Genomic DNA, 26604 nt, shown 5'->3' on the forward strand with positions numbered 1-26604 from the left:
CGTGGATAGCTGGCAAGAAGATACGATAAAAGGAGGGTCATGATACAAAATAGATTGAGAAAGTCTGCTCTTCCAAATATTATATGCGTGATCAATTTACACTGAAATAACTAACAATAATAAAAGGAGAAATGAAGTTAAAGAAAGTGGGCTAGGGTCTGTATTAGAAGATATCTTCTTGGCACTCGTTTTATGTAAATGATGAAAAAGTCTGAAAAACTTCTGTATGGGTTGAGGCCATCAATTTGAACTCAAACCTCCCGAATGCGAAGCAAGAACGCGAAATAAACAGCGTGAAGAACGAGCGGGGACCTTATTAATTAAACAAGAAATTATTGTGTAGTCTGTAATGAAAATACTGTATATGAAGTAGATGAATCTTATAAATATTTCATAAATAAATACAACGTTCATTAATACTTTGAAGAATGTAATATGTCATTATTCCTTTTCTCTCTTAAAAATCAAGTAGTGTTAATTTTTATTTTTTTATTTTTCAAGGTACTTCTAATCATAATCACTTAACAGGATTACTGAAGATCAAGCCACTCCTAAAACTTTTAGAATCCTTGTCAAATGAAATTAAATGCAATTTTCAATTTTATGTGCCACAGTTAAGCTCTGTAGGCTAAAGGAGACCGATGACTAATGGAAATGACTGATTACAAAAGGGAATGATTGTGAAAGTATTGATGTAATGAGAATTTGGAAATAAAACGAGATAACCAACAGACTTGATGTTGATGACCACAACCTACATGAGTTAGGATCGATCTAAGGACACCTCGCATCAGAAGTCAGCTCTTTGTCACTATACGCCCCAAATCCCTGTCAAAGATAAGTACAAGTACTATATATTAATTATAGCACTACATATTGATTTGTACATTGATTTAAAAACAGAAATAACATTGCAATACAAATAAAAATATTCTTTTAAACATTGCAATCTTCGAATACTTACTATGATAAATGTTAATTACAAAATTAATTAAAATCAATGAATGAAAGTATGAACGAATACTTTGTTTTTCAATCAGCTTTCATTCTACCCTTTGAGTAGGATAGCTAGTGTCATTAATCGTGTGTGTGTGTCGTTTTAATCATGACTACATCTATCCCCTTCCCTTATATTACATATGACTTGTACTTAATGTCGTCACCGGAACCACGTGGTAATTTTTGCATTACTAATATATAATTATCCTTTATAATTATTAATGCCACTTCTTCTTTTTTTTTTTTTTTTTTCCTTTTTAAAACTTCTTGCGTTGAACGTAATATTTCGTAATGTTCAGGATTACGTGTTTCGGACTTAATCTCTTTATTATCTGACACGGTGCTGAAGAAAAAGAAGTTGTAGAAAAATGGGACGATCTTGAAGGTAGCTATTGCATTAACATCTCTAACAAATGTATGTAATTATTTGAATGCATAATACAGTAACATGTATAGCCTGTAGACAGTTCATTTTTTAAAGGCATAATTGACTTTCAAATTGTAAACTAAACTTAATTTCAGTTAAAAAAAAAAAAAAAAAAAAAAAAAACTTTTAGACTAAAAGCCAAAGAACTATTGGAGTCCTTCACGATATGCTTTACCTGGCACGACAGTCATATTAAGGAAAAGAAAATCAAAAGAAAAAAAGAGGGAAAAGAATAATGAAGCTTATATTTGAAGAATGAAGTTTAGAAGCCACGAGATACCCTTGGACATAGCTAGCGTGGGAAACATCATAAATATTATTTGTAAAATACATTATTATTGGTATTATTATTATTTTAGCCAAGAAGAGAAACCAGGACTTTTAAAGCAATTATAGAGTCAGGCACATTTATATTTTTATTGTTTTGTTTGCCTTTCCAGTGGAATACAGGGACTCAAGACATAATACAGTTAGCATATTTGGTGTCAAGTTTAATACTAGGAAACATTTAAAACAGAAATTTTATTTGGCGATATTCTCATTGGCAATTATACTTTGTATACAAATACTGTATATATTCAGTGGTGCTATTCAGCCGGTTCGCTAGAACTGGTTGTTAAAATATCTGTTTGTTATACTCAGACACAACAGTAAATTTTACCCAGTTATACCCAGGAACAGTAAATTTTGGTTAACTATCGTTGTTTTCTGAAATTCTTACAATCACAGGGTTAAACTTATGATATTTTATGCAGAGTTGTTTTGACGTATGTTTAGCGTCATACTAAAGGCCTGACTACTGCAGGAAACATATGTTAGTCGAACTCTTTAGTATGACTCTAATCAGGCGTCAGAACGACTCTGCATAAGGCTCATGATCTCTCAGAACAGGGTATAAGCGTTTATTTCAACCCTTAACGAGTTTTCGTAACCATTTGGCTACACATATTTTGATCTTGCCTATTGCGTTTGAAGACTATTATTTTTAGGTATTGTTCCTTGTGGTTATTTGTGTACATACTTTCCGCGATCCAGAGAAGCTATTACCTCCTGGTGACAACTCTGGTAAATTTTACGCGGAAGGTAGTCTGTGGATATATTGTTTTGCAAGCAGTGCCGGAAACAGTCAGAAAAGATAGTGAACCGTTAAGGGTTAATCTCAAATGCTCAGATAGCAAGAATGAGAACTGGGTTCGCATGAATGTAGTGGTGAGTTATTTATATTTGAAACGCATACATACTATTATCAACAATTGTCGATCCACTGCTGGATTAAGATCTTTCCAATACTCTTTGACAACCATCTATCTTAGATAATTCGTTTCCAAGATATTCGCAGAGCTACCTAATTTCGTCATACCACTTTCTATCAGGATGCTGTCTCTACTTGACACTTCTGTACAAGTAAAAGATGTGTTTTTGTCTACCTTGTATGGTCTGTTTCCTTATATATTTCTCTCTCTCTCTCTCTCTCTCTCTCTCTCTCTCTCTCTCTCTCTCTATATATATATATATATATATATATATATATATATATATATATATATATATATATATATAACCGGTTGTTAAAAAAATAGAATAGCACCACTGTGTATATTAAATATTTCAATAAGTGCATAAATGGAATTAAACTCCCTGGAACGGAGCTCTGAAGAGCTAAAACCGAACAGCCGTCTGATCTACATGAGTAAAAGAAAATCTTGAAGTGATTCCTTGAAATAACGATGTGAAAGATATCATAATACTGAACTACGTGCAGTGATATTATTGCAGTACGAGTAGTATTCTTTTTTTCATTGAAGCGCAGTCATTAAATTATTATTACTATTATCTATCTATTTATTTATTTATTTATTTATTCAAACTTTTTTCTTGATAAGGTAAGATGAAGAAACGGGACTAAAAGTAAAAAAAAAGAAAGAAAGAAAAGAAAAAAGAAAACTATTGAGTACGCGTAAGTGGATATAATGCATTATAATTAATCGAACTCAATGCTTTAGTATCATTTCTTCAATTTACGCCTTCAAAACACTATTTCCGGTGGGTTTTTTTTTGTGTGCGTATATGTGTATGTGAATTTTATGAAAGTATCATTTTAAATGTTGTAACTTTTTTTTTTTTTTTTTTTTTTTTTTTGCGTTCTGTTAAGATTTTACGTTTAATCAGTTCATGAAATTTATCGGAATATGAAATTTATCGGCAACGTGAAATATAATTTACGAAGATTTCCTGGATGTTATACTGTCCATGCCAACTTCAAAGCATTGCTGGTTGCATACCGAAACAGGATATGTCGTTACGAGAGAACAATTAACCCGATATGAACGACGAAAACAAATTTGTAACGTTTCAACGCATTGTTGTATTGCAAGCCCGAGCATTTTTTTTATTCGAAACGACGAACGTTTCATATCCGTTACGTTTCGAGGATTATCTTTGACAAGTAGCGAAGCCTGGCGTCTTCAGTGTGGATCACAGCTTGATACCGAAAACAATTTTTTTCTTCAACAGGAAAATAATTCCGTCCATAAAGGGTTAAGGTCCTTCACTAAGCTCACCTTCACTTAAAAAAAAAATAGTCAATAACATAAAGACAACTAAGATATACAAAAAAGTGTATAAAATAAGCCAGTTAGTATCTTCAAAACGCTGCAATATGAAGTTATAATTTATGACGTCATAAATAGTGCACCCAAATTTGCGGTCTATAAGATACGGTTATTAATGAAAGTGCTTGAAATTTAAGTTGCAAGACTTGAAGCTAACAAAAAAAAAAAAAAAATACAGATAGTGACTAAATTGTAAAAAACGACTGGAAACGGCTTGAAGTTATCGAAATGTATGAAGAAAATTAACTAAATGAAATGGAAGAACAAATGAGAAAGTGTTAGGACTAATAAGGATGAAAAGAACAATATTGAGGGGTAATTAAAAAGAGGAAAAGAATATAATTTGGATATTGTTTAAGAACAAAGAGACACGTTTGGTGGAAGAGAAAACAGGAACAAGAAGATCTGATACCAACTGATAGAATATAAAAACGAGTAACTTCTACGTCAACACAAAGAGGATAGCAGAGTATCGTAATGCTTTAAAACTTTTCAATGAACGGCAAATATTTAGCTATTGATGGTGGTATGCTTATGATGATAATGGCGTAGAAACAAGTGTGAATTAGACGCTGATCCGTACAACCATGTAGCTAGTGTGCTCGCTGTTGTTCCATAAAATTTTCTCATAATACGGTTTTCTCACACTTTATCGTTTCACGTCCAACAACTTTTATCATATTTACTCATTTCGACTTTTGTAGATTCCACTAGATGGGGCGGATCGACAAACAATCTCTTCATATAATATTTCTGTGCCTACCTCGATCGACAGTACAAGGTCTCAGGTGCTAAAAATCAAAATAAAATGAAATTTTTAGTTTAAAGTTTAAGATAAAGAAGACGGATGATATGCAAGTAAATTATGATGATAATGAAAGAATTGATAAAGACCCTGGGGGAGGGGAGATTCTCGAGGAAACCTGTAAACACAGTGCTGGGCAGCACAGCTTATACTAGCCGGTATCGAATCAGGAACCCTTCATATTTCAGATGAACGCTCCACTCGCTGAGCTAATGATTCATCTTATACAAATCAATTTGCCAACATTTCCTACAGAAAGGTAAATGAACGATGTGGCAATACTAATACTTGAATGCACAAACTTTAATCTTTCATAAATTATCAGCCAATATTTATCGATACTTCTATTAATACATATGTGAGAATGATAACAATTTATTTTGCAGTTCGTCACTGTATAAGTATGACCAAAGGGCTTTTTATTATTAATATTACTATTAATCTCCGGTATATATTATTCTTTGTCGGCTAGTTTCTTGCTTGCATTAAAATCAACATGCATTACTTAAGTCAACACGAGATAGTAAAATCTATTTGGACATGCACTTAAAGAACCACTCTTGAACTACATACACGCAAGAAAAGAAGAAAAAAGAAGGAAAAGAAACTACTGAATATAACAAATATCAAACGCATTGCAAAGCTTGGTGCTAATACAAAGAACAAAAGAATTTGCCTGGCATTATGGCAGAAGTTCATAATTAAGTCTTTTACATTGATAAAAGAGAAACTTTGTTGTGTTTGCGCTCAAGGCCATTACGTAAAATTAATCACAGGTTGTTTGTTTTTATATTCTGTCTATTTCATTGGGTGGAATGCAATCAGCAAGAGCCCGTGTTTCCGTATTTACAATACCATTCGTTAATTTTATGCGCAGATTGAATGGAGAAATATTTCAAGCGCGAAATAGCTTAGATAACGTTACATGTTTTATTGGTTAATGTTTAAGACAACAGACGAAGTGAATTCTATAATAACAGTTTCTTAAATAATTGTTATATTTTATTGCATGAACGATATAGTTTTCAACGTTTACAACTGATTACACATTCGTATACTTGGTTTCATTTTATACAGAAAGTCACATTCCAGATAAGTGTATAATTCAGAGGTGTTTCAGCTCATTTAATGATTTTATAGTATATAAATATCCATTATCTTAACACTTTTGTTATTTATTTCCGTATAAATCACATGACATATATTGGGTACTCATGTTTTAGAAAACAACGATGAAACACTAAAGAGAAAACCACGTGGTTGATGAAGATTCTTCAAGCAAGGAACTAGATTATTTTGCAGTAACGCCACTGAATGATACACTTCCCAGACGCTGGACTGGGAGCAGAGAATCTGTACTATAACATCATGATCACCTAACCTCAATTTCACAAACTTTGCCGTATGAAGAATTTGGAAATATACCAAATTCTCAAAATCGGACACCAATGGGAGATTAATTTCCTGGAGAGAATAAGCTGCAAGGGTTGCCTTCCATCTTTACATATTGAGGTGGAACGTTTGAAATATGTTGAGAATGGTGGTGAACATGTGTCGCAGATATGCACCGTCGATAATAAAGAAAATCTGTATGACTCATTTCAGTGGTTTGTTTGATTGCAGAACAATAAATTATGATCCTGTAGCAGCAAAGCGATTGAAGCGGTGTATACCAACATTCTATAAGGGTCTAGTTTAAGCTTCGAAGAAAATTATTTTCCTACAAAAGGGAAGGAAACATTTTAAAAATACGGTAATAATTTCGTAAATTTATGACAGAAATCCAGAGAAATAAAATTAATGCCAAGGGAATAGTACGTAGTTTATTTGAATTTTTAAGAGAACGCTGCAAATACATACTTCATTTGTTTGCATAATCTGCGAACTGGTTTTTATTTTATTTATTTATTTTTTTGCTGCGGGATTCCGTACGTACTTATAAAGTATATGAGTCCAAGTCTTAAATAAAGGTTGTGACGCAACACTAGTCTACAGGGGGAAAATGCATACAATGAACAATACGCTAGAAGTAGTAGGGAGGTAAGGTATCAAAATGTATTATTCTTCTTTAGCTTGCAGTAATAATAATAACGTTAATTTAAGCCTATTTTAATAATTTATCGGGTATCGTCAATCATCTATATGCAAAATTATTTTATGTGCGCTTGTGTTATTTCAGACAACTGCAGCCTAGATCATCATTCAACTTTGAGGATTGTTGGTGATAAAGAGATATTTCCAGAAATCGAACCCGAAATGTCTTTATTTGTTTATCTGGTTAACCTATTTCCTATTACGGCCTGCAAGACTATTTAATGCTACTGTCGTTAGGAACTAACAATGGAGAACAGAGGAAAAAATGTGGCCTTGTATTTAAAGGCACAATTTTGACATTCGCCTGCTGTCAATGAGAAACGACCATGAAAATCCCTGACGGTCTAACGGATTTGAACTGGAGGCTACTCGATTACGAATCAAGCACACTAACCATATCATATTCGATTTAAGATTTCATCAATGTTTCTAGTTCTCACTTATCAGGGCTCAAATTTATAGGTCATACATATTATATAGCATACTTGAAATATTTACCAAAAATCAAGTCATTTTAATTTGAAAATGCGAGTAATATCAGTAATTATTAGGCTGTTATTACGCAGCCAAGTAACAGCCTATAAGTCCATCAAATTACATATCGTTCGTTCATTTATACTCGCATTCGGATAATTTATATTTATGAGAAACGGAAATACGTACAAAAGAAAAGGGCTTTTAAAAATGTTACACGTTTCTATAAAACATGAAGCTATGATGGATGGATGAATTGTCAAAATTTACAAATAGAATTTAAATTCTTAGCACGGAAGATCGACAACAATTACAACAACGCCTTTCTCGTGGAGAACAATAACAATGTATTTGATAATCAAGAGATTTAAAATACCATCATGGATGAGTCGTACGAGCGAGTGCGTTGGCTTCCCAAATAATGTATGTATATCTGACAACTGGCAATGACTTGCAGCTATTATTCCATTAAATTCCTCCCTTTATCTCTTTTGTCTCCTTCCGATAATCCAGGCGACGCACATTCCATCGAGTGTACTATTGTGTCTTCTCTTTACTCCTCCCCAAACTTAGGCCCGTGACCCGAAAGTGGGTCGTCAAAAGATGGAACGTGCAATGCATCAGTATCCCAAAACTTTATTGTCGACTGTTGTTACTAAATAAACTGTGTACGTATATTTTTGTGTTCATTCTCAAAATGTATTAATACACTTCCACTCTTTTATGAAGCAATGCTAAGTCTTATCGGAAAATAACTATGAATACAATAGGGAATGATGATAGGAAAGATGTTGTTAATCATCATCATCATCATCATCACTCTGCCATCCTTGATAGGACACTTGCCACGAACAAAGAAACTTTCACATACTATGGTTCTCATCTAACCTCACCTCGATTGCCAGTTGCCAGTATCTACCTATTTATTCATGTCTGTTTGTTCCTACTTTAACAGTTCCAAAACTTAATATTGAGTAACTTTAGCAGTTCCAAATATTAACAGTACAATTATTAATTGAATGGTTGAGTGCCAGAGTAGTCTATGTGCCACGTTCATACTTTCGAGAAAATTGGACATAAAGTCAAATGTTTCCGTAAGTTTTAACAATGTAACAAGAAATCATCGCCCTACCAGCACTAAATGAGCCATGTTTCCCGATAAATTAATGTCTCCCTGGATAAAGAATGGTATCTAGGACGGTTCATGGATCTAACTGAAAAATTTCTACGTATTTTGGCACTTACGCGGCTCTGGCACTCAACCGTTCAATTACTATTATTTTGTGTTACGCATTTTTCATGCCGATTATGTACTATATACATATCCAAAGCACAGTATATAGTTTATATGAAAGTTTTGAGGACGTAAGATAGTTTTCCTTTATCCTCAATTCGTAAGAAACATTGGGTAACCATGTACAGTACACGGAATGAAGACGGATTCTTTAGAATCATGAATAGCGCCTTAAATTTGATGGAAAATGGAAAAGGACAACCACAATAATCCGTTCTCAACATCCAGTCCACCGTCTCTAATAGAGAAATCTTCCGTTCCAAAAATTTATTTCTGCTTCTAAATTTAATTTTGAGCTTGGAACTAGAACTAGAACACAAACTCTTATATGGGACTTGATCTCTAGGTGATGAGAGATGATATTCTTAAAATTCAAATATCTTTTACTTGTTCATTAAAAAAAGAAAAAAAGTTGATATTTTCTGGGGAATCGTGTTTATTACTCCAAATTACCAATATTTTATATACATAGCTCTTGTTAATAGTTTAATACTTCAATTCTTTTCTAACGGGCTAACAATACAAAATGAGTTTATTATCATTATCATCCGGTGTGGGTGAGAACAAAACCGCCCTGCATCAAAATATGTATCTAACTCTATGAGTATGTTAGAAAGATTCAATTTTCTTCAGTAGCGGTGTTAATTAGAAAATGGCAACAGTATTTCTTCAAGTTACAAGACATAATGCTGGTAATTTAAAAGAAATAAGAATCACAAAGAAAACTATATTTAAAAAGAAAGTACACAAACAATTTTTAAGTTCCATCAACCTTCGATTAAATTACACGAAAATTCCTTTTAATTCTCTTCTAACTATAAGCTCATTAACGTTAAATGCTACTAAGTTGTAATGAAAGAAAAAAATCTTAATTAACTGCTTCCTCTACATAACAAAAGACATGTAACTAAATGTCCATGTAATTTTCTTTCTTTTCTTTTCTTTTCTTTTCTTTTCTTTTTTTTTTTTTTAAGTAGCCCCTTGTCTTCTTGGATTATTAGAAACTTAATATCGTTGCTTTTTTCTTTCAGATACTTGATAGGATGTTTGTTGTTTAGCGTGCAAGAAACATATGTACATTTTCTGCAGTATTTGAAATAAAGACAATTACATCCATCACGAAATTGTGAGTCTTTAAGAGAAATCCTTCCTTCTCCCCGTTTCCATCTATATTTTCGATAGAGTCTGTAAATTGACTTTTTCCAAATTAAGTACACTACAATCCTTTCAAAAATACATACAAAAACACACGACAAAAAGTGTGGTTCACGTAACACCAATCATAAAATCGAAATGAATAAAATTATTGCATATTTAAATATCTTCTAAATATAATATTGCATATTTAAATATCTTCTTTAATGATATATGCTATGAACTCTAATGAAATTCTACTAGGCATATAATAGGTATAATTTAATTCCCTCGTGGCATAAGCACCTTTGACGCTGAAGAACCGGGTTCGATTCCCGGTGAGAACTAATTTGGATCCATATCTCATATAGCCTCAGTGCTGAACGAGACGTTAAACTACAAATCAACCAACAAGTTTCTACCACAGGAAAGTAAACCTAATTAATATATATTGATAAGGTTACCTTTCTCGTCATACGCTTCACGCTTCAAATTATATGCAATAGTTAAACAGGGTCTTCGAGAAATAATGGCGGGGGTTTATGAGACAACTATGCAGGAGCTATGGCATTTGTACAGTTGAATGATACTCTTTCGTTCGGCAACTCAAAGTTTATTCCATGGAAAAACAAATGCAGTGCTACCTGGATCCACTGCACTGTGGCAAAAAAGTATGTTACAATGTTATTGCATGCGATGTTTCTATGTGTGCATAATTTACAGCACGACACATGTCCAGGCGATAATTAATTTCACACCAAGCTCTGTCAAGCATGGCTTGCGTCAGTTACCTCTTTGATTCTTACTTTCAGGCGGTTCACGTTGTTGACTTTAACACGGCACACGATGTCTTTGATTAAACCCCAAAGAAATATACTGACTTACCTACATACAGTTTAACATTTGTTTTTATCAAGTATAGTGAATTTTGGTGCTACTGTATTTGTTTTTGCACTCAATAAGCTACTTGAGTTGTCAAACAAAACCACTCACTCAACTATCCATGTGCCATCACTACTGCACAGCAGCCTTACAAAACGTCATCATCTTTTCTCGAAGATATGCATTTCTATCTACACACAAACATACATACATACACAAATATATACACACCTTGCTCACAGAAAGTTGTTTAAAAAGTTTATACTTTTTTTAAAAAAAAATAAGTAAGATTTCTGAACGAAGAATTTTGCTTGTGTCAAATCTGCATCAACTGAAAATTACCCTGTAAACAACTAACTTTTTTAATTAAAAACTTTTCAGAATCCTGTGTCTGCACAATTTGAATTGTCTTATCGACATTTCTAGATTATTTACTTATACAAACTTTAATAACATTAACAGTATTTAGAAAAAAGTCTCTGTTTCTTTCTCTCTCTTTAAGTCTCACTATTATACATGTACTTCAGGCTGATGGTGTTGCCTGATTTACTCCATGTTTTCTATTAAGATGGAAACACTTATTTTATTGCATTTCCAACTGAAACTGTTCAGAAGTTTATCAGGGATTTTCTTGTTATATGATAATATGTAACATCATGTAAATCCTGTTAATCAGATTAAAGTATCCTACCAATGTTCAATAAGTATTAATGATTTATATCTTTTCTTTTAGTTTTAAATTGTCTTCGGAATGCGGATGCTGAAAATTTTGTACCTATAAATTTGTCGTACACTCACCTGTCAGAAGCATTAATTATATGTAATCAATGAAACTAATAAATATTGTGTAGTATAGCTAACATATTTCACTTCTTTATAAGCCAAGGTTATTTAGAAGTACTTATAATCAGGATCACGGTACAGTTTAGTACAGTTGGTTTCTCTATTTAAAGAATACATCAATTTACTACGTAATACAGATATTTCATAATAGACTAATTCCTTTAAAAGGTTTAAGTTTCAATAAAATTTGTAAATAAATAAATTAGTGTAGGGTTAATCCTGTAAACTCTATCCACTACGAACATTGGCAACTGATTGCAACCTGTTTAGTACTCTGAAAAGACAAAGTTGGTCTGTTATCCTCAAACAGGGCCACTTTACAAAATTCTATAAAACCAACATTGGCTCTTCTTTGACAAGGAAAACACATTTAAAAGTCCATTTAACGTTGCTCATATCTATAAATACAGCAAAACGAATCCCATATGCCATTTAGGGTTCATTAACCGGTGAGCTAAAACTGAAATCCAGACGTCTGTCAATGAAGAACCAGAGCAGATCTTCATAGAATATGATTCCACAGGAAGTTGAACTGGGGCCAATCTATTGGAATGAAGCAGAACACGAGACAACAGACGTAAAATTCTAGATCCAATTGCAATTACTCAATCTCTACGCGGAAAGAGAGAGTTAATAGTGATGATCTTTCACACTCATAAAGAATGTATTATAAAAAGAGAGAGAAAGGGAGTAATAAGTACTACTTTTCCAAATATCCATTTGTAGAAACCTTTGTTATCAAAGTCAATTACTTTTTACACCCGTTTAAAACACTGGAGACTAGAACGAGTTATACAAAGAAATTGCTACAGTCATCACTGCCTGAAGCCACTTCCTAGAAATCTACCACTGTAGTTCAAGGGTTCAATTCCTGCCTACAATAGATAATTTAACATCTTCAGTCATTACAGCCGAAGATTGTAATAAATTATCTTCAGAAGTGTCAATATATTTACCAAACACAACTTATTCCCGCCAATAATTCCCAGCCACGTTGTTAGAACCATTCACTTTCGTTGTACTCAAAGTGAGGAAATCACTTGATTCATTCATTAATATTTCTTATGTATTTCTTCTCGTGGAAGTAAGGTTGCCCACGAACCGGAGCAGAATGCACAAAACATCAGTTTCCCGATACCTGACAGAATACTCTCCCAATGATGTTTTGAAAGGGTAAAACCAATTATGCAAGATATAGGCTTAAATGTATAGTTTAAAATTGAAACAAATAATTCTCAACACGAATACGGCAAGCATAAAACATAAAACAATAACATTCTGCGTTTCCAGATTTGACCAATGAAAAATAATAGACTTCTTCTGTAGTTGCACAAAATCCACAAAGATGATTACATTTTAACTTTCACCAGAAAGCGCATGTGCAATCATCGATAAAAGAAAATGCATATAGAGACTTGATATTAAATATATGATTTTATTTTCTCATAGAATGTTCAGATTTGTTCTAAAACTCATGACCACACGTCTCTCCTTAAAAAGCTCCACCTTGTTATCCGGATGTAAATCAAAGAAACCTGAATTTTGTTCGGCTGTTTAAGAACTTTCTTTCAAACCATACATACTTTATTCAACACTAATAATATGTAATTTGTACTAAGTTAGGATCACACGAAGAACATAATTGAATTATGATTATTGCTTCATTTATTCACCTAAATTAAATAGTATATACTGCGTATTTAGTATCTCTGATATGATAGAATCAGAATATCTTTGATAAAATAGAACCATTATGATTAACTCTTGTTAATCATAATACGACCTCAAATCTTTCATTCAAAACACAATTATTGCAAATAAAACTGTAGGGCCTAATACCTGTAATGTGTGTGTTCTTTCAGTTCACAATAATTATACAGTAAAGTACATCCATTTTGTAGAGTTCCAAATAAAGGATGAAGGACAGATTATCACAACTTACACCACTGGCGTCTCTGGCATGCATTTTTTTTTGGGGGGGGGCAACAAAGAAAATGATTTAAATGGTATATACTACCCAGCTCAACCTGTTTATTATCTTCGATTCCATTTGTACCTTTCTTCTTACCTTCACGAACCCCCTAAGGCATATCAAAAACTCGATTATAATCGTTTCAAAGGCTAAATATTATATTCCAAATAAATATAATTATTATTATTTATGTTATTCTGTCATTACTAAATAAATTAAATTAGGATAAAGTATTAAATATTTTGTACTTCAAAATATTGGGGAGCGTGTCCCCCTCGTCCCCCCGCCAGAGACGCCCGTGACTTACACTAGTGTTTTACTTTGTACTTTTTCCCCTCTTGCCCTGCGGCGTAATTCATTTGAACTAATTCGTTCGTGCTAAATTTATAATTAGACTTCCTTAACGCACTTAACTGACAGTGTCATTTGGGAGAAAAATTTCTTTGGATGATTGAAGTCGAATTGAATAAATTGAAACATAGGTTCAGTGGATGGGAAAAAACGTACAACATAATCATGTTTGACAATCTCATGTTTTTGATGCTTTTAGTGCTTCGGTACTTTGCAACGCAAGGTTAAAAGAAAGGATGCATATAAGTAAGACACTAGGCTAGAGTGATGAAGAGTTTTTGTCTAGTATATTCATTACATTGACAGCGTCAACAAGAGTTCTTGAAAATAGTAGTTAGGAGTATTAGAACAATAACACTAGTGAACGAAGTGAGAATATCGTTACTTACCTGCACGGCGCTGTTGAGGAAACAGTTGTTTTGGCCGGGGCCATTGAGGAGTCCTTTGGTGCTGGTGAACGCAACTGAATCACGAGACGGTGACATTAAATAAGACAACTGCGTTATGTCCACGCCGTTGTCACCGCCCTGCAGCGTGCCGGGCATCAACGTCATCGCATCAGAAGATGCGCCCCGTCGCACTCACGATCGGAGCCATCTCACGAGAACGCTAGAAAGAAAAAAGTATTGTGAATATTAATACATTATTTTCCAAAACTAAAGGAAAAGGTTAGTTTTCCACCTTTAAGCAACATTATGCCTTGAATTAAAATAGTTATCTGAGAACAGTGGTAATGAATATCCAGGGTGACCCAAAAGTAGGTATACAGCCCCATACTGATCAACTCATTGCTTTTTATATAATTTCTTATTGTTATCCATCAGATAGACTTAGTTAATTTATTATTTGTTCTTAAAGTCTTTTTACTTATATATTAAGTTCGCAACAGCCGTGGCAAATAAACCCATAAGCTAGAATGCTATATTTGATCAATGCAGGGGTGTATACCTACTTTTGGCCCACCCTGTACAGTACTACAAATTTTATTGCAGCTTCTCTTTTGATTTAATTCAAAACCTAAAATGATTTGCAAAGACATCTACAAAGCAGTGTTATAAAAACTTTTTACATATTACTAATGATTGTGTTTGACTGTCCTCATGTTTGTTTCTTGTCCACACCAGAACAAAGTTAATGTCTATCATTTTTGGCTTCCTTGAAGTTCTGATGCATAACATAATAACGATCGCAAATCCAGTGTAGCACAAAAGTTCATAAAAGTAATGTCACCTCCATCTTACGGTTGATTATTCCTATATCGTGGTGCTTTTTCTTAACTAGTGTTCGCGCAACTCAGTATTAACACATCAGCTAACTGAAAATATTTGATAAAGATAATATGGAATATATGTGTATTATTGTTTTGTAAATTGGTATATACTAGTATACAGGGCCGGATTTAGGCGGGTGCACCGGAGCACGTACACCCCCCTCCGTTCTGTATATACACTATATAAAGTGAGAAACTGGCAGTGGAAATAGCAATACTTTCCTAAAATTTCATGTCATGTTTCCGTTTCGGGCTTAAAAGAAAGCGGTTTTGCTAAACACAATAGTTTAAGTCAGTTCCTCATACACAACACAAATGCCTAAAGGCATTTAAAAAAATAAATTTGATTCAAATGTACTGATAGTTATTGGTTCACCCCCCCCCCCCTCAGAAAATCCTGGATCCGGTCCTGTTAGTATATACAGGTCTTATTGGGTTACAGAAACAAAACACTGAGAATTTCTGTAAAAGTTGGTGAAACACAAATATCTTAATACATGTCTTCTAAGAAAATAGAATACACTTACTTGCATCCTGAAAAGAAATAACATAAATTCTCTCTCTCCCTCTCTCTTTTTTTTTTTATTTTTTTTAACTATGAGTAAGTGCCGTAGACGTCTAATGAGAGAACAATGGATAAGGAAAGACAAAAATTCGTTTAGTTGAGAGCAAGAGAAAAGTGTAAATCAGTTGCCACTGTGAGTAAACGTGCTTCTAAAAATGATAGAAGTGGAGCCACGCCCCATTTTATCGTCTGTACATGCCACCGCTTTTAACACTACAATCAACAAAACGCAATCAATAAATGTATATATAAAAACATACGCATATATTCAATGAACACAATCAAACACTTTGTTTGGAACAAAAGGATCTCTTTTGTTTCTCCTACATAACGCTACAAAGCATGAAGAAACAGACTATCAGATATTTTGACCTTCCCACTATAAAAAGAAGACTTTTAAACACTATAAAGTAAAATTTCGGAGTAACCTTTACAAAGATTCACAATTGCTGACAACGAAGTGTTGAAGCACCGCAACGCAAATGAACCATTGATTATTATTGGTGCATAGAATTACAAACAAAGAACTTCGTAAGTACATGAATGAGGTTGTATTATTCTTTGATTAACATTGCATTGAATAAACCCACATTAAATAACAGTAAGCACATGAAGTACTTTATCTCTGAGAAGTTAGAATGAAATGAAAGATTCTATAAAACGATGCGCTATGATAAAATAAATACAATACTAAAACTTGGATCAATTCATGTGTGTAGATTTAACAGATAAAGAACAAAATTCATATGTGTGGATACACAATCGCTAGGGCCTGTTATAATTCTATGTAGTTTGTCATTTCCAAAATACGATTACACATATGTTTCTTTTCAACGCCCATACCCACATTGGTAAGTACGTAGAACACGTTATATATAAAAGTATAATGATATACCCTAATATGTATAGAAACACCTGAGTTTAGCTAATTTCCATGCGGAATAGCTGTTTTGTTTATTGGCATTATTGAAAATAGCACCTGAGTTATGGATTTTCTTTTCAGTAACTTCACAGTTATAACATATAAAATAAGTAATCAGTTCCCCGATTGCAGAAAAGTGTTATCTTTTATTCATTTTCATTTACTTAATGTTTAATTTCAAATGAACGTTTAAGACGTTCGTTCCATGTATTTTCCCCTAATTCTTGTTTTAAATACTAGGTTCTAATACTACTGGGTGGCACAGATAAAAGTAGCCCGTGTAAAAATAAAGGAAACGCAGTGAAATTACATAAATTAAGAGCTGAAATGGAGTTGCTGTTTATTTACAATAAAAAATACAGAGAAAAATACACTGAAAAATAAATTTATAAAAGATGTCGAAAGCGACCCCCTGCGACATCAATACACAGCTCTGCACGTGTAAGCATATTTAGATACACCCGGCATAAAGTTCGAATATCGATGTCGGCAACTTCATGACTAATGTTGTCTTTCAGTTCCTGTATTGTGTGTGGATTAGTCTCATATACCTTGCTCTTCAGGTGTCCCCACAGGAAGAAATCACATGTTCTTATATCAGGCGAACGTGGTGGTCACAATCCTTCGCTGACTGTTCGTTCTTCAGAGAAGAAATCATGGACTCGCTCCAGGAATACCTCAGGAAAGTGGCATGTTGCCCCATCAAAGATTTCCATATATGAAACCGTGTTGAGGGTAGTGCCAAAAAAAAATATCGGTCCAAAAATGCGCGTTCCTGTTACACCACACCAAATGCCGATTTTTTAAAACCACGGAGCGGTTGCTGACAATAGGGTTCTCCGTTGCCCAGTTGCTCATTACCTTGTGTTCTGTCAATTCACATGACCAGAAAAATGAAACCATGCTTCATCACTCATGATATAGTGGAAAGGGTTTAACAAATCATCCTTGATGATGCTCAACAATGTTAACAATCATAAACTGTCCATTCTTGTAGCTGTTTACTCATCTGCAGAAGTCGAAATATTGAATTCGCATTCAAAAGGGATGCGAGCTACGTTTAACTGCGTCACCCTGTATTTTTTGTACAGGTTAATGTTTAACGGGTTTGTGCCACATATTTTCTCCTAATTCTTGTCCTGAATAGTAATTAGTGACTTTTTTAAAAAAATAATTTTATTTATTTATTTTGCAAAACAATTGACTAAGACCAACTCTAAATTTGATGGTCAATAACTTGGGAACCAAAAACCTGGATAGAAAAATGTTTCACATGCATATTAAGCATGTCAAGATCTACCTTTATGCTTAATTTGGTCAATGTCGGATGAATTTTGTACATCGCGTACAAGATGTACTGCACTTGTGATTATTATTATTATTATTATTATTATTATTATTATTATTATTATTATTATTATTATTATTATTATTATTATTATTATTAATATTAATAGTAGTAGTAGTAGTAGTAGTATTTAGAAAAGTAAAATGAAGGATGATCAAGATCCACATGTTTTAATCTTAAACTAACCTTGCTAAAGTGCGAAGAAGAAGTTTAAAGAATACCGAAGTACAACTGAGTAAGTTTGACTTTTAACTTATTTCAATTTCTTAATCAATAATGTTTCAAGTGAGTCAAGCTCCTGTAATAAGTGACTTTACCTAGTCTCCATGTTAGCATTTCTGTACTTGAAATGTTGTTATTGCAGTTAACAATTAACAACTATTTCTACAGTCTTGTTTGTAATTGTAATTTTTCTCTAAGGATTATTTGTTCTTAAAACGCGACCTTAGAAATTGTATTTAGAAGTGAATGAATAGGATTCTATGAATCGTAAATGTTGTCTTCACATATGACACATTGCATGTACTTCACCTCTACTCTAGAAGAAAAAAAAATGAATGACATTCTAGTTCACATTGAAACAAACAACGAAATAAATAAGTAAAATTAAAATGTTTCCACGAAAAGTGCGATTTTTATTTGTCTCTAAATGTCTGCCGCTTGTTGCAGCTAAATTCTCGGAAGAAAAATAAATCTAAAAAAGTATTCATATTTTAAAGAATAAGTAACGTTAATATGAACGATGAAGCAAATGAAGCAGAGGAGGATATACTGTTACACAGTCTCAACAAACTAATTAGTGCAGTCATTAGCATACACAATACCTACTGTGAGTCAACAGCTAGGCACCTGCAACCCAAATCCTACGGAAAATATCAACTAACTCTCTGTTGACAGGAATTAGTTTTATCTTTCTCATTTGCACCTTATCGATAAGTGACACCATGCACTGCAGCAAATAAGTCGAAGCAAATAATATAGATTCATTGAAAGAAATTCTTATTGTATAAATATTTAATAATGCTTAACAAAAAGTGATTCATGTGATTTTTTTCTTTTAGCTTACATTCAAGCTTTATTGTTATAAAATATGTTTGTTTATGTGTTTCACCATCTTGCATATGCCATATCTTATTTATTTGGTTTGTTAAATTATCACACTGCATTCAACTTTTAAAGAAAGTAGAAAATATATTATAAGTGCACTCAAAACATCAACTTGAAATATAATCGCTTTACGCGTATCCCCAATCGCGTAAACGTATAGGCTTCTTCTAACGAAATCAAAACTACTTCAGATTATACGAAAAATTACACTTTGTATAGCATTAATATATAGTTTTACAGCAGCTTCAATGAAAACAAACAGAATGAAATAAACTTTAAACAACCAGAGTTTATTGTCACATTGTTAAAAGCTTCAGATTTTCAGAAATCAACCCATCTTTCAATATATATAACAGAAAGAACAATCAGTTCCTTGTGCACTTTATAAATGAACTCAATTTTCGTAAAATTTTCCATTTTCAGTACATGTTGAATCTTAAAAATTATCGGTTAAAAGAATTAGTCAATATTAATAATATTTCACATTTCTAGAACAATACAATGGCATTAAAGATATGTAATCCACAATTAAAAATTTCGAATCCAATGCTACATTCACTATACATATCCAATACCATTTGTATGAAAATAGTAGTAAAAACTTCATTCTATCAACTTAAATTTTCTAAACTCCAGTAACTGTTTTAATAAGCTGTAAAATTAATAATCATTTTCTTTTAAAAACAGAATGGTGAGATAGAACAATTTTACACAGATGTCATTTTGTTTTCGAAAGTTGTAGAAAGCTATTTCATATTACAGGAACACATTCTAATTTTCATATAAAAAGTACAAGGAGTATCTAAAACATTGATGTTCAGAATTCCTCTCAATTGACTTTTAAATTATTACGTTATACATTAATGCAGATTTTTTATAGACAGTGTCCAAAAGCCAGGCCTGTGACTTTTATCTTTTCTGTTTTTAAAGGAGCATTTGTAAGGCAAGGCGATATTACACAGCAAAATGGAGAAAACTGAAGAGTGTTAAAGTACATTCAGTTGAAAGAATTTACGTCCTAGCAGAGTAATAATGAGATGGTACAGATATTAGGTGATATTGCCACCGTTAAGAAGTGACACCGTGAGTTTTCCTATAGAAACCAGTCGTGTGGTCAAACAGATCATTATGGACATTCATCAACATTCATTGTTGTGGAAAACATCCAATTGTGATAGAACTAATTCAAACTGGTGGCTGGTATATAATTACAACACTAGTTGACATTGTTAACATATAGAATGGTAGCATAAATTCAATTTTAACTGAACATTTGGCGCAGTGTTATACCACTAACATATTGTGAAATGCCATAATACGGACACACTCTTATCTGACTAACTCGTTACAATTATAAACATTAACTCTCAGTTCAATAGTGATAAGTTTTACTTTACGTTTCACAATCAAGTTTGTTTTTAAAACATGAAAAATATACTGAAATATACGAAAAATAATCAGAGTATTACACAGCATCATGTTAACTTCTCCTATTCGTATGTTTCAGTATATCTGATTTTTTTTCAACAATTTCTTTTTTTGAAAATATATGTACGCGTAAAATATCTTAAATTAAATTGATGATACAATTGAGCTTTGAAAATACGAACCAATAAGGTAATTTCGAAAAGTGTATGAAGATGTCTTTTACTCTCAAAATGCGCATATGTCTGCATAAATGCTGACATATTAAAACCCTACATTTACGTCTCAGGAAGACAAACTGCCGCTAAATCCATGTTACCAAAAATTAACATAAAAAGTTACAGTTGCCAATTAGGGTCTTATCCGACAAGATTCTATAGTCTTTTGGTCCAGAATCATTATAGTTCACACTGGGATCGAACATTTAGAACCTATATCATTACCAAGACGCGGCTGGCAAGACGTTCATGGTGATGCGGTATCATTTCATTACAGGTTGAACCATGGACCGAAGAAGGAATGTGACTGAGTGGCAAGACGAGCCATTGTCTTCGGACATGAACATGGGCATACTCTGCGGGAGGTGGCGGTGTTCGTTGGCGTGTCTGAATCCACGGATAGTACCGTCCATGCAGAGTAGAGTACGCCCGACAGAAATCAATCCTCTCGGAGCAATAATGGCAGGAAATGCATAATGTCCGACCGCGACCTTAGACGTCTGAGGAAATTAGTGACCTCTAAACCCGGCAGGAATTGCTGCAAGAGTGCATCTCAGGACTCGGTAGTCTAGTCTTTGAGTGAACCCTGCCAAGAGAACTGAGTGCTGTATACTGATGGAAACTGAATGAATGCTGAGAACAGGATATTCAGCTACATTGCAGGGTACACCCCAGGCTGATTGTTATACAGGAGGAAAATCTCCTTTCGTGGGCGAGGAACCATCGTTGGATTAGAAGCCAGTGGCGACACATCTTCTGGTCAGACGAATCCCAGTTCTGCGTCTATTTCAATGATGGATGTTCAAGGGTGATGCGGCGGGTCGGGTCGAAGAAACCTACAAAGCTGAGTGTGTGCAAAAGGTTTTACAGAAGGCGGTGGTATGTCATGTTTTGTGTGTGTGTATTTCGAGTGCTGTGTGGGTCCCTTGATAGAAGTGTCCAAACGCATGAAGGCTGTGGATTACATGTCCTCTGGATAATGAGGTGTTGCCACTTGTCCAGCTTCTGCGAGATGGTCATGTCCTTGAGTCACAGTATCAAGACGACAACTGAATCATTCATCCAGCCAGGATTGTGTGGGAATTGTTTGCTGAACATAAGGTGGACATCCCACATTCACCTGGCCCGCGAATTCATCTGATGTTAACGTTATCGAGAAAATTTAGGACATACTGGAATGGGCTGTGAAGAGAGGACATCAACATCCTTCTACGTTGGCCACTCTGCGAAATCAGTTGTTCCAGGGATGAGCCAAACTGGACTTGAACATCATCCTCTTCCACAATGATAGCATGTCATATAAAATCAAAGCAGTAATCTGCGTCCGAGGTGATGTAACATTTATTGACACCTTATTATATTTTTTGCCAGGGAAATTATTTGTTTGCTGAATGTAGTGTCTCTTTTCAGCATCAAGGCTACATGGGATATGTACCTGCAGTTTAAAGTGAAACGCGAACCATGGTAATGCGTTCTATTCTCCCACCTGGAATCGAAGTTGGGACCACGTTCACCTAAGGCGCATGCGGTAGTAACTAGATAAGCGGGGAGGGCTCATGAAGTCAAGTTGAAAAGTTTTCTGATGAATAAGTATTGTATTAATAAATTTTGCATACACATACACTTATCTGAGGGCAAGTGATTCGTCTTCAAACTTGTAATCTCACACAAATGTAGTAATATTTTAGTATGGGCTTTAAATTAACTTAATGATTTGTACTACATTACTCATTACTCATTGAATACTCATTACCTCTCAACATGTCTCATGGAAAATACGCGTGTTGATGTACAGTCACACGGTTGCATACTCCAATTTCTTCTTACAGGTGTGTCTACTGATTTAATTTGGGTCTTTAGGTGGCACCACGTTTGACTCATGTGATTTTACAAAATGACAGTTTTTGTGTAGCGTTGTATAATGTCCAGACGATAATGATGTCACGTATGTAAATGAACATGTTGTCACACATGAAATTTCACTAAGCCTCAACTGAGAACTTACGTTTTTCTTTTTAATTTTTACAGTCAATACATTCTGGCTGGAAACAACATTACGACAGGTTGCTTGCACAGTATGGAAGCAAGTGTGACTTAATTGATTGTACGAACAAGAGGCAGAAGAAGGTAGAAGTTATTAACTGACAAGCTTCTTTTGTTAAGTTCCAGTCTTCGTGTTGAAGGCCCTGCCTCCTATTTGATGTGGTGAAGTATTTGTGGTGAAAGAATTTAAAATTGTTTGGAAACGCGACTGTCACTGCTTTCCTGATGAATGCGAGATATTCGTAGATGATGAGATGACGATTTAATTGATGCAACTTCAATGCTTCTGGAGAAAAAGAGGTGGTTGGATTTCGGATAGTGAGAGCTGCTGCAAGTGATAATTATAAACTTTTAATCTTGAGTAGAAGAACCGCTCTCCGTGAATAGCAGATACACGCTGATCTTATGGAAGATTTCTGCTCGATGTCTAATTGAAGGTGTGTCACTCAGCGTAAATTAGTACAGAGAAAGCATACTGCACTTTTTTTATCGTCTGTAGTTAAATTGATAGGTTCTTAGGGAGTGCTGTCTGCTATGAGGTCCATGAAGACAGTGAATTCGGTTACAATCTGAAATAGTTTATATACTTAGATCCGAGATTTGAGCGTGCACAGATATTTATCTATGCTCAGAACATCAAAAGGAATCGGGAAATTTTATAATTTAACTGCTATCGATATCAACGATAGCATGGTCACAGGGGTAACTAATCAGCACTGTTTATCTATACGATACACACTCAATGATAGAAGATTAATGTATACTGGCAAGTCAAAATATTATGACCACCTACCTAACATCCAATAAGTCCATCTTTAGCTCGCAGGACAGCAGCAATGTGGTTTGGCATGGGAGCAGTGAGGCTTTCGTAGGTGGTTAAAGGCATAGTACACCACATCTACACACATAAGTTACTTAATTCCTGTGAAATTCGCGAAGTTGGTGATGGATACTGATCTGACGTTCAATGACACCCTAAAAGCGATCAATTGGGTTAAGATCTGGTAAGTTTATCTGTGATTACAGCAATTGAAATGCACCACTGTACTCCTCAAACAATTGCAGTTCAACGTTCGCCTTGTGATAAGGAGCGTTGTCCTGCAGAAATATGCCATTGCCAGCTGGAAATATGGCCCATATAAATGGGTGTACATTGTCAATATTGATCTTCCGATAGCTAGGAGCTGTCATGGTGTTCTCCACACACACTATCAGCTTCCTGGATGACCATGTGAAGATGCCTCAAATCTTAATGGAGCCATCACCGGCCTGTCGTCATTCTATTGTGTACTCTCGAGCGTGAAAGACAACGAATTCTGACCTGACCATTGATGTGATGAAGGCAGTGTCGTGATTTATTGGACCATGCAACGTTGCGCCATTGCTCACCGGTCCAATGACGATGGACACGTGCTCATTCCAATTTGTAAACGACGATATCCTGCGGTTAATATTGACACACATGTGGGTTGCGGAGGCCCATATCTTACAGTGTAGGGTAAACTGTGCTCAGACATACACGTGCTTTGTCCACAATTAAAGTCTGCTGTTAATTGTGGCATATTCTGCTTCCCATCCTGTTGTACTAACCTCGACAGTCAACGATGTCATGCATTTTTAATGAGGTATGGACGCCTCACTTCTTGTGGTTTGCTTCTGGTTCCACTGTCCTTTTTCCACCTTTGGAAGACATTAACCACGACAGCTCGCGAACATCCGACAAGTCGCACTGTTTTTCAGATCTCATTCCTAGCAATCAAACTCTAATACAAGTATATCGCCAGCCTTCTCCATTCTATGTAGAAGCATAACACTGGTTGATTGAGTGAGATGCATCTCACCGTCTGGCGAGAGGTTCTGCTGTGCCCTGTGCCTCTTACGTCAACACAGTGATTTCGTGGAAAAAGAGAAACAGATAGTTATAATGTTCTAGCTGCTGAATGTATGTTCCATTTATATAATAAGTAAGGCTTAAAAATACACTAACATTATGCAATCTGCAGCTACTACTGAATAAGCACACGTGAAAGGTTATCGTTTGCACTTAGCAATCAGAAGGTCCTGGTTTCGAGTCCCGAGGCAGGGTATATACTAACTAAGGTGTTCCAGGATTTTAGCCAGTTCTACCAAGCGAATGTTGTTATGCTACATTTAATAAATAACCCTCGCCGACTACAAAATCTCTTTTACATTGTTAATGTTATTGGTTTCTCAATGTAAAATATTTTTTTTTTAAACTTTGTTAATAAGTGAAATAAAAATGAGAATATAATGTAAAATTTATATTATTAGTTCGCTTTTCCTGACGTTTACGTTTTGTAGTCAACAAAATACACAAATTCAAAATCAAATCGTTATTCAATTGGTAATTTGATTCATCTTATACATAAATTAAATATTGAGGTTAAGATGCCTATCGATTTTTCATATTATTTAATACCTCCATTCAGGGCAGCGGTGGCTCATTGGTAGAATGACGACTTCTGGTGCGGGGTCCTGCTTCGATCCCACCTCCCGCCAAGTGAGTTTTGTGGTGGATAAACACCGAGTGCTTGGGTTTTCTGGGGTTTTCGTGATTTCTCCCACTTTCTTTATTCCAGAATGGTATTCATCACCATTACAGAGTATTACTGCCCTCCTTAGCTTCGGGGCGTAATAGTAAACGTTAGACTCAAACAAAAAATAACTCCGTATAAATAAAATTATAATTTAACTCCAGTTATATGGACTTATAAATTCTGGATGCAAATCAGACATACAGAAGTCCGATAATTGAAGCAATAATAATAATAATAATAATAATAATAATAATAATAATAATAATAATAATAATAATAATAATAATAATAATAATAATAATAATAATAATAATAATTTGTGCTACGAAATAGAAAAATGCAAAATCGTGTTTGCTTAATAAAAAGCTAGGTCTAATGAATACTGAAAATAAGATAAATTTATTACAAACAATTTTAAAAATACAGTATTTACTTACATTTCGAGATTTTAGTACGTTAAATAGTTAAAAGATACATGCATTTATAGGAATTCCAATGAATTATATTTTTATGAACGAATATACATAAAGTTCGTATTTAAAAAGTTTATTTCTTTTTAATTACCTGATATCTGTCGATTGGCGAACCAGATGATTGAAGTTCGGATAATTGGTGGTATAGTGTATTATTCTATTTTGTTTCTAATCTAAATTTGTACTAAGGTATCCTCCCGTCATAAGTATCAAGCATGATGTCCCACGGAAAATGCAGTGTGGACCGCGAAAGATGACATGTAAGTGACCACCACATTTCCTGATAATTCGCCGAACTCGAATTGACCTCTTTGCACTGACAAATATTTGTATTGAAAAAACTGTAGATGTTCCTCTCGAAAATCAAAACATTTAATTTGCTCCGAGCAAAGCAATGTATTTTGGTAAATGTGTAAATGTGAAATGTATTTAGGATATATTTGTCATAAATTTTGTCTACTGTATACTGTGATGTGACAACTATTTAAAAAGAACAACAAACACCAGAATGTGCATACTAAAAGAAACGAAAGAGCGAGCTTTTTTATTTCACAAAACAGAAAGAAGTCTTCTATTGACTCAGACTAAAGAACATTTGGCAAGGAACATTCTGATTATGAGAACAAAGAGGTTTACGTAACATAGTTAATGCTGTTTAATTGTCCGCGATCAGTTTTGCTTCCATTGTTTCTCGCAAAGAGAAATGTGTCATTTTCATGCTATTCATAATTGCAAAACAATTACTGATACAAAGTTTGAAATACAATAGCTTTAACAGCATAACGAAA

General features: G+C 34.1%; 1 protein-coding gene across 2 annotated transcripts in view; it reads right to left on the reverse strand.

The window, feature by feature from the left end:
• Positions 1-26604, reverse strand: part of ec (ubiquitin specific peptidase echinus) — a 217475-nt gene that overhangs the window by 148250 nt on the left and 42621 nt on the right. For both annotated transcript variants that reach the window (XM_081768705.1, XM_081768704.1), the window contains exon 2: positions 14277-14496. In XM_081768705.1, coding sequence (XP_081624831.1) covers positions 14277-14441 — 165 coding nt within the window. In that variant the 5' untranslated portion in view covers positions 14442-14496. The remainder of the gene's footprint in view (positions 1-14276; positions 14497-26604) is intronic.

This window comes from Thermobia domestica, chromosome 1, assembly GCF_964235325.1.
Source record: "Thermobia domestica chromosome 1, izTheDome1.hap1.1, whole genome shotgun sequence".
Taxonomy (NCBI): domain Eukaryota; kingdom Metazoa; phylum Arthropoda; class Insecta; order Zygentoma; family Lepismatidae; genus Thermobia; species Thermobia domestica.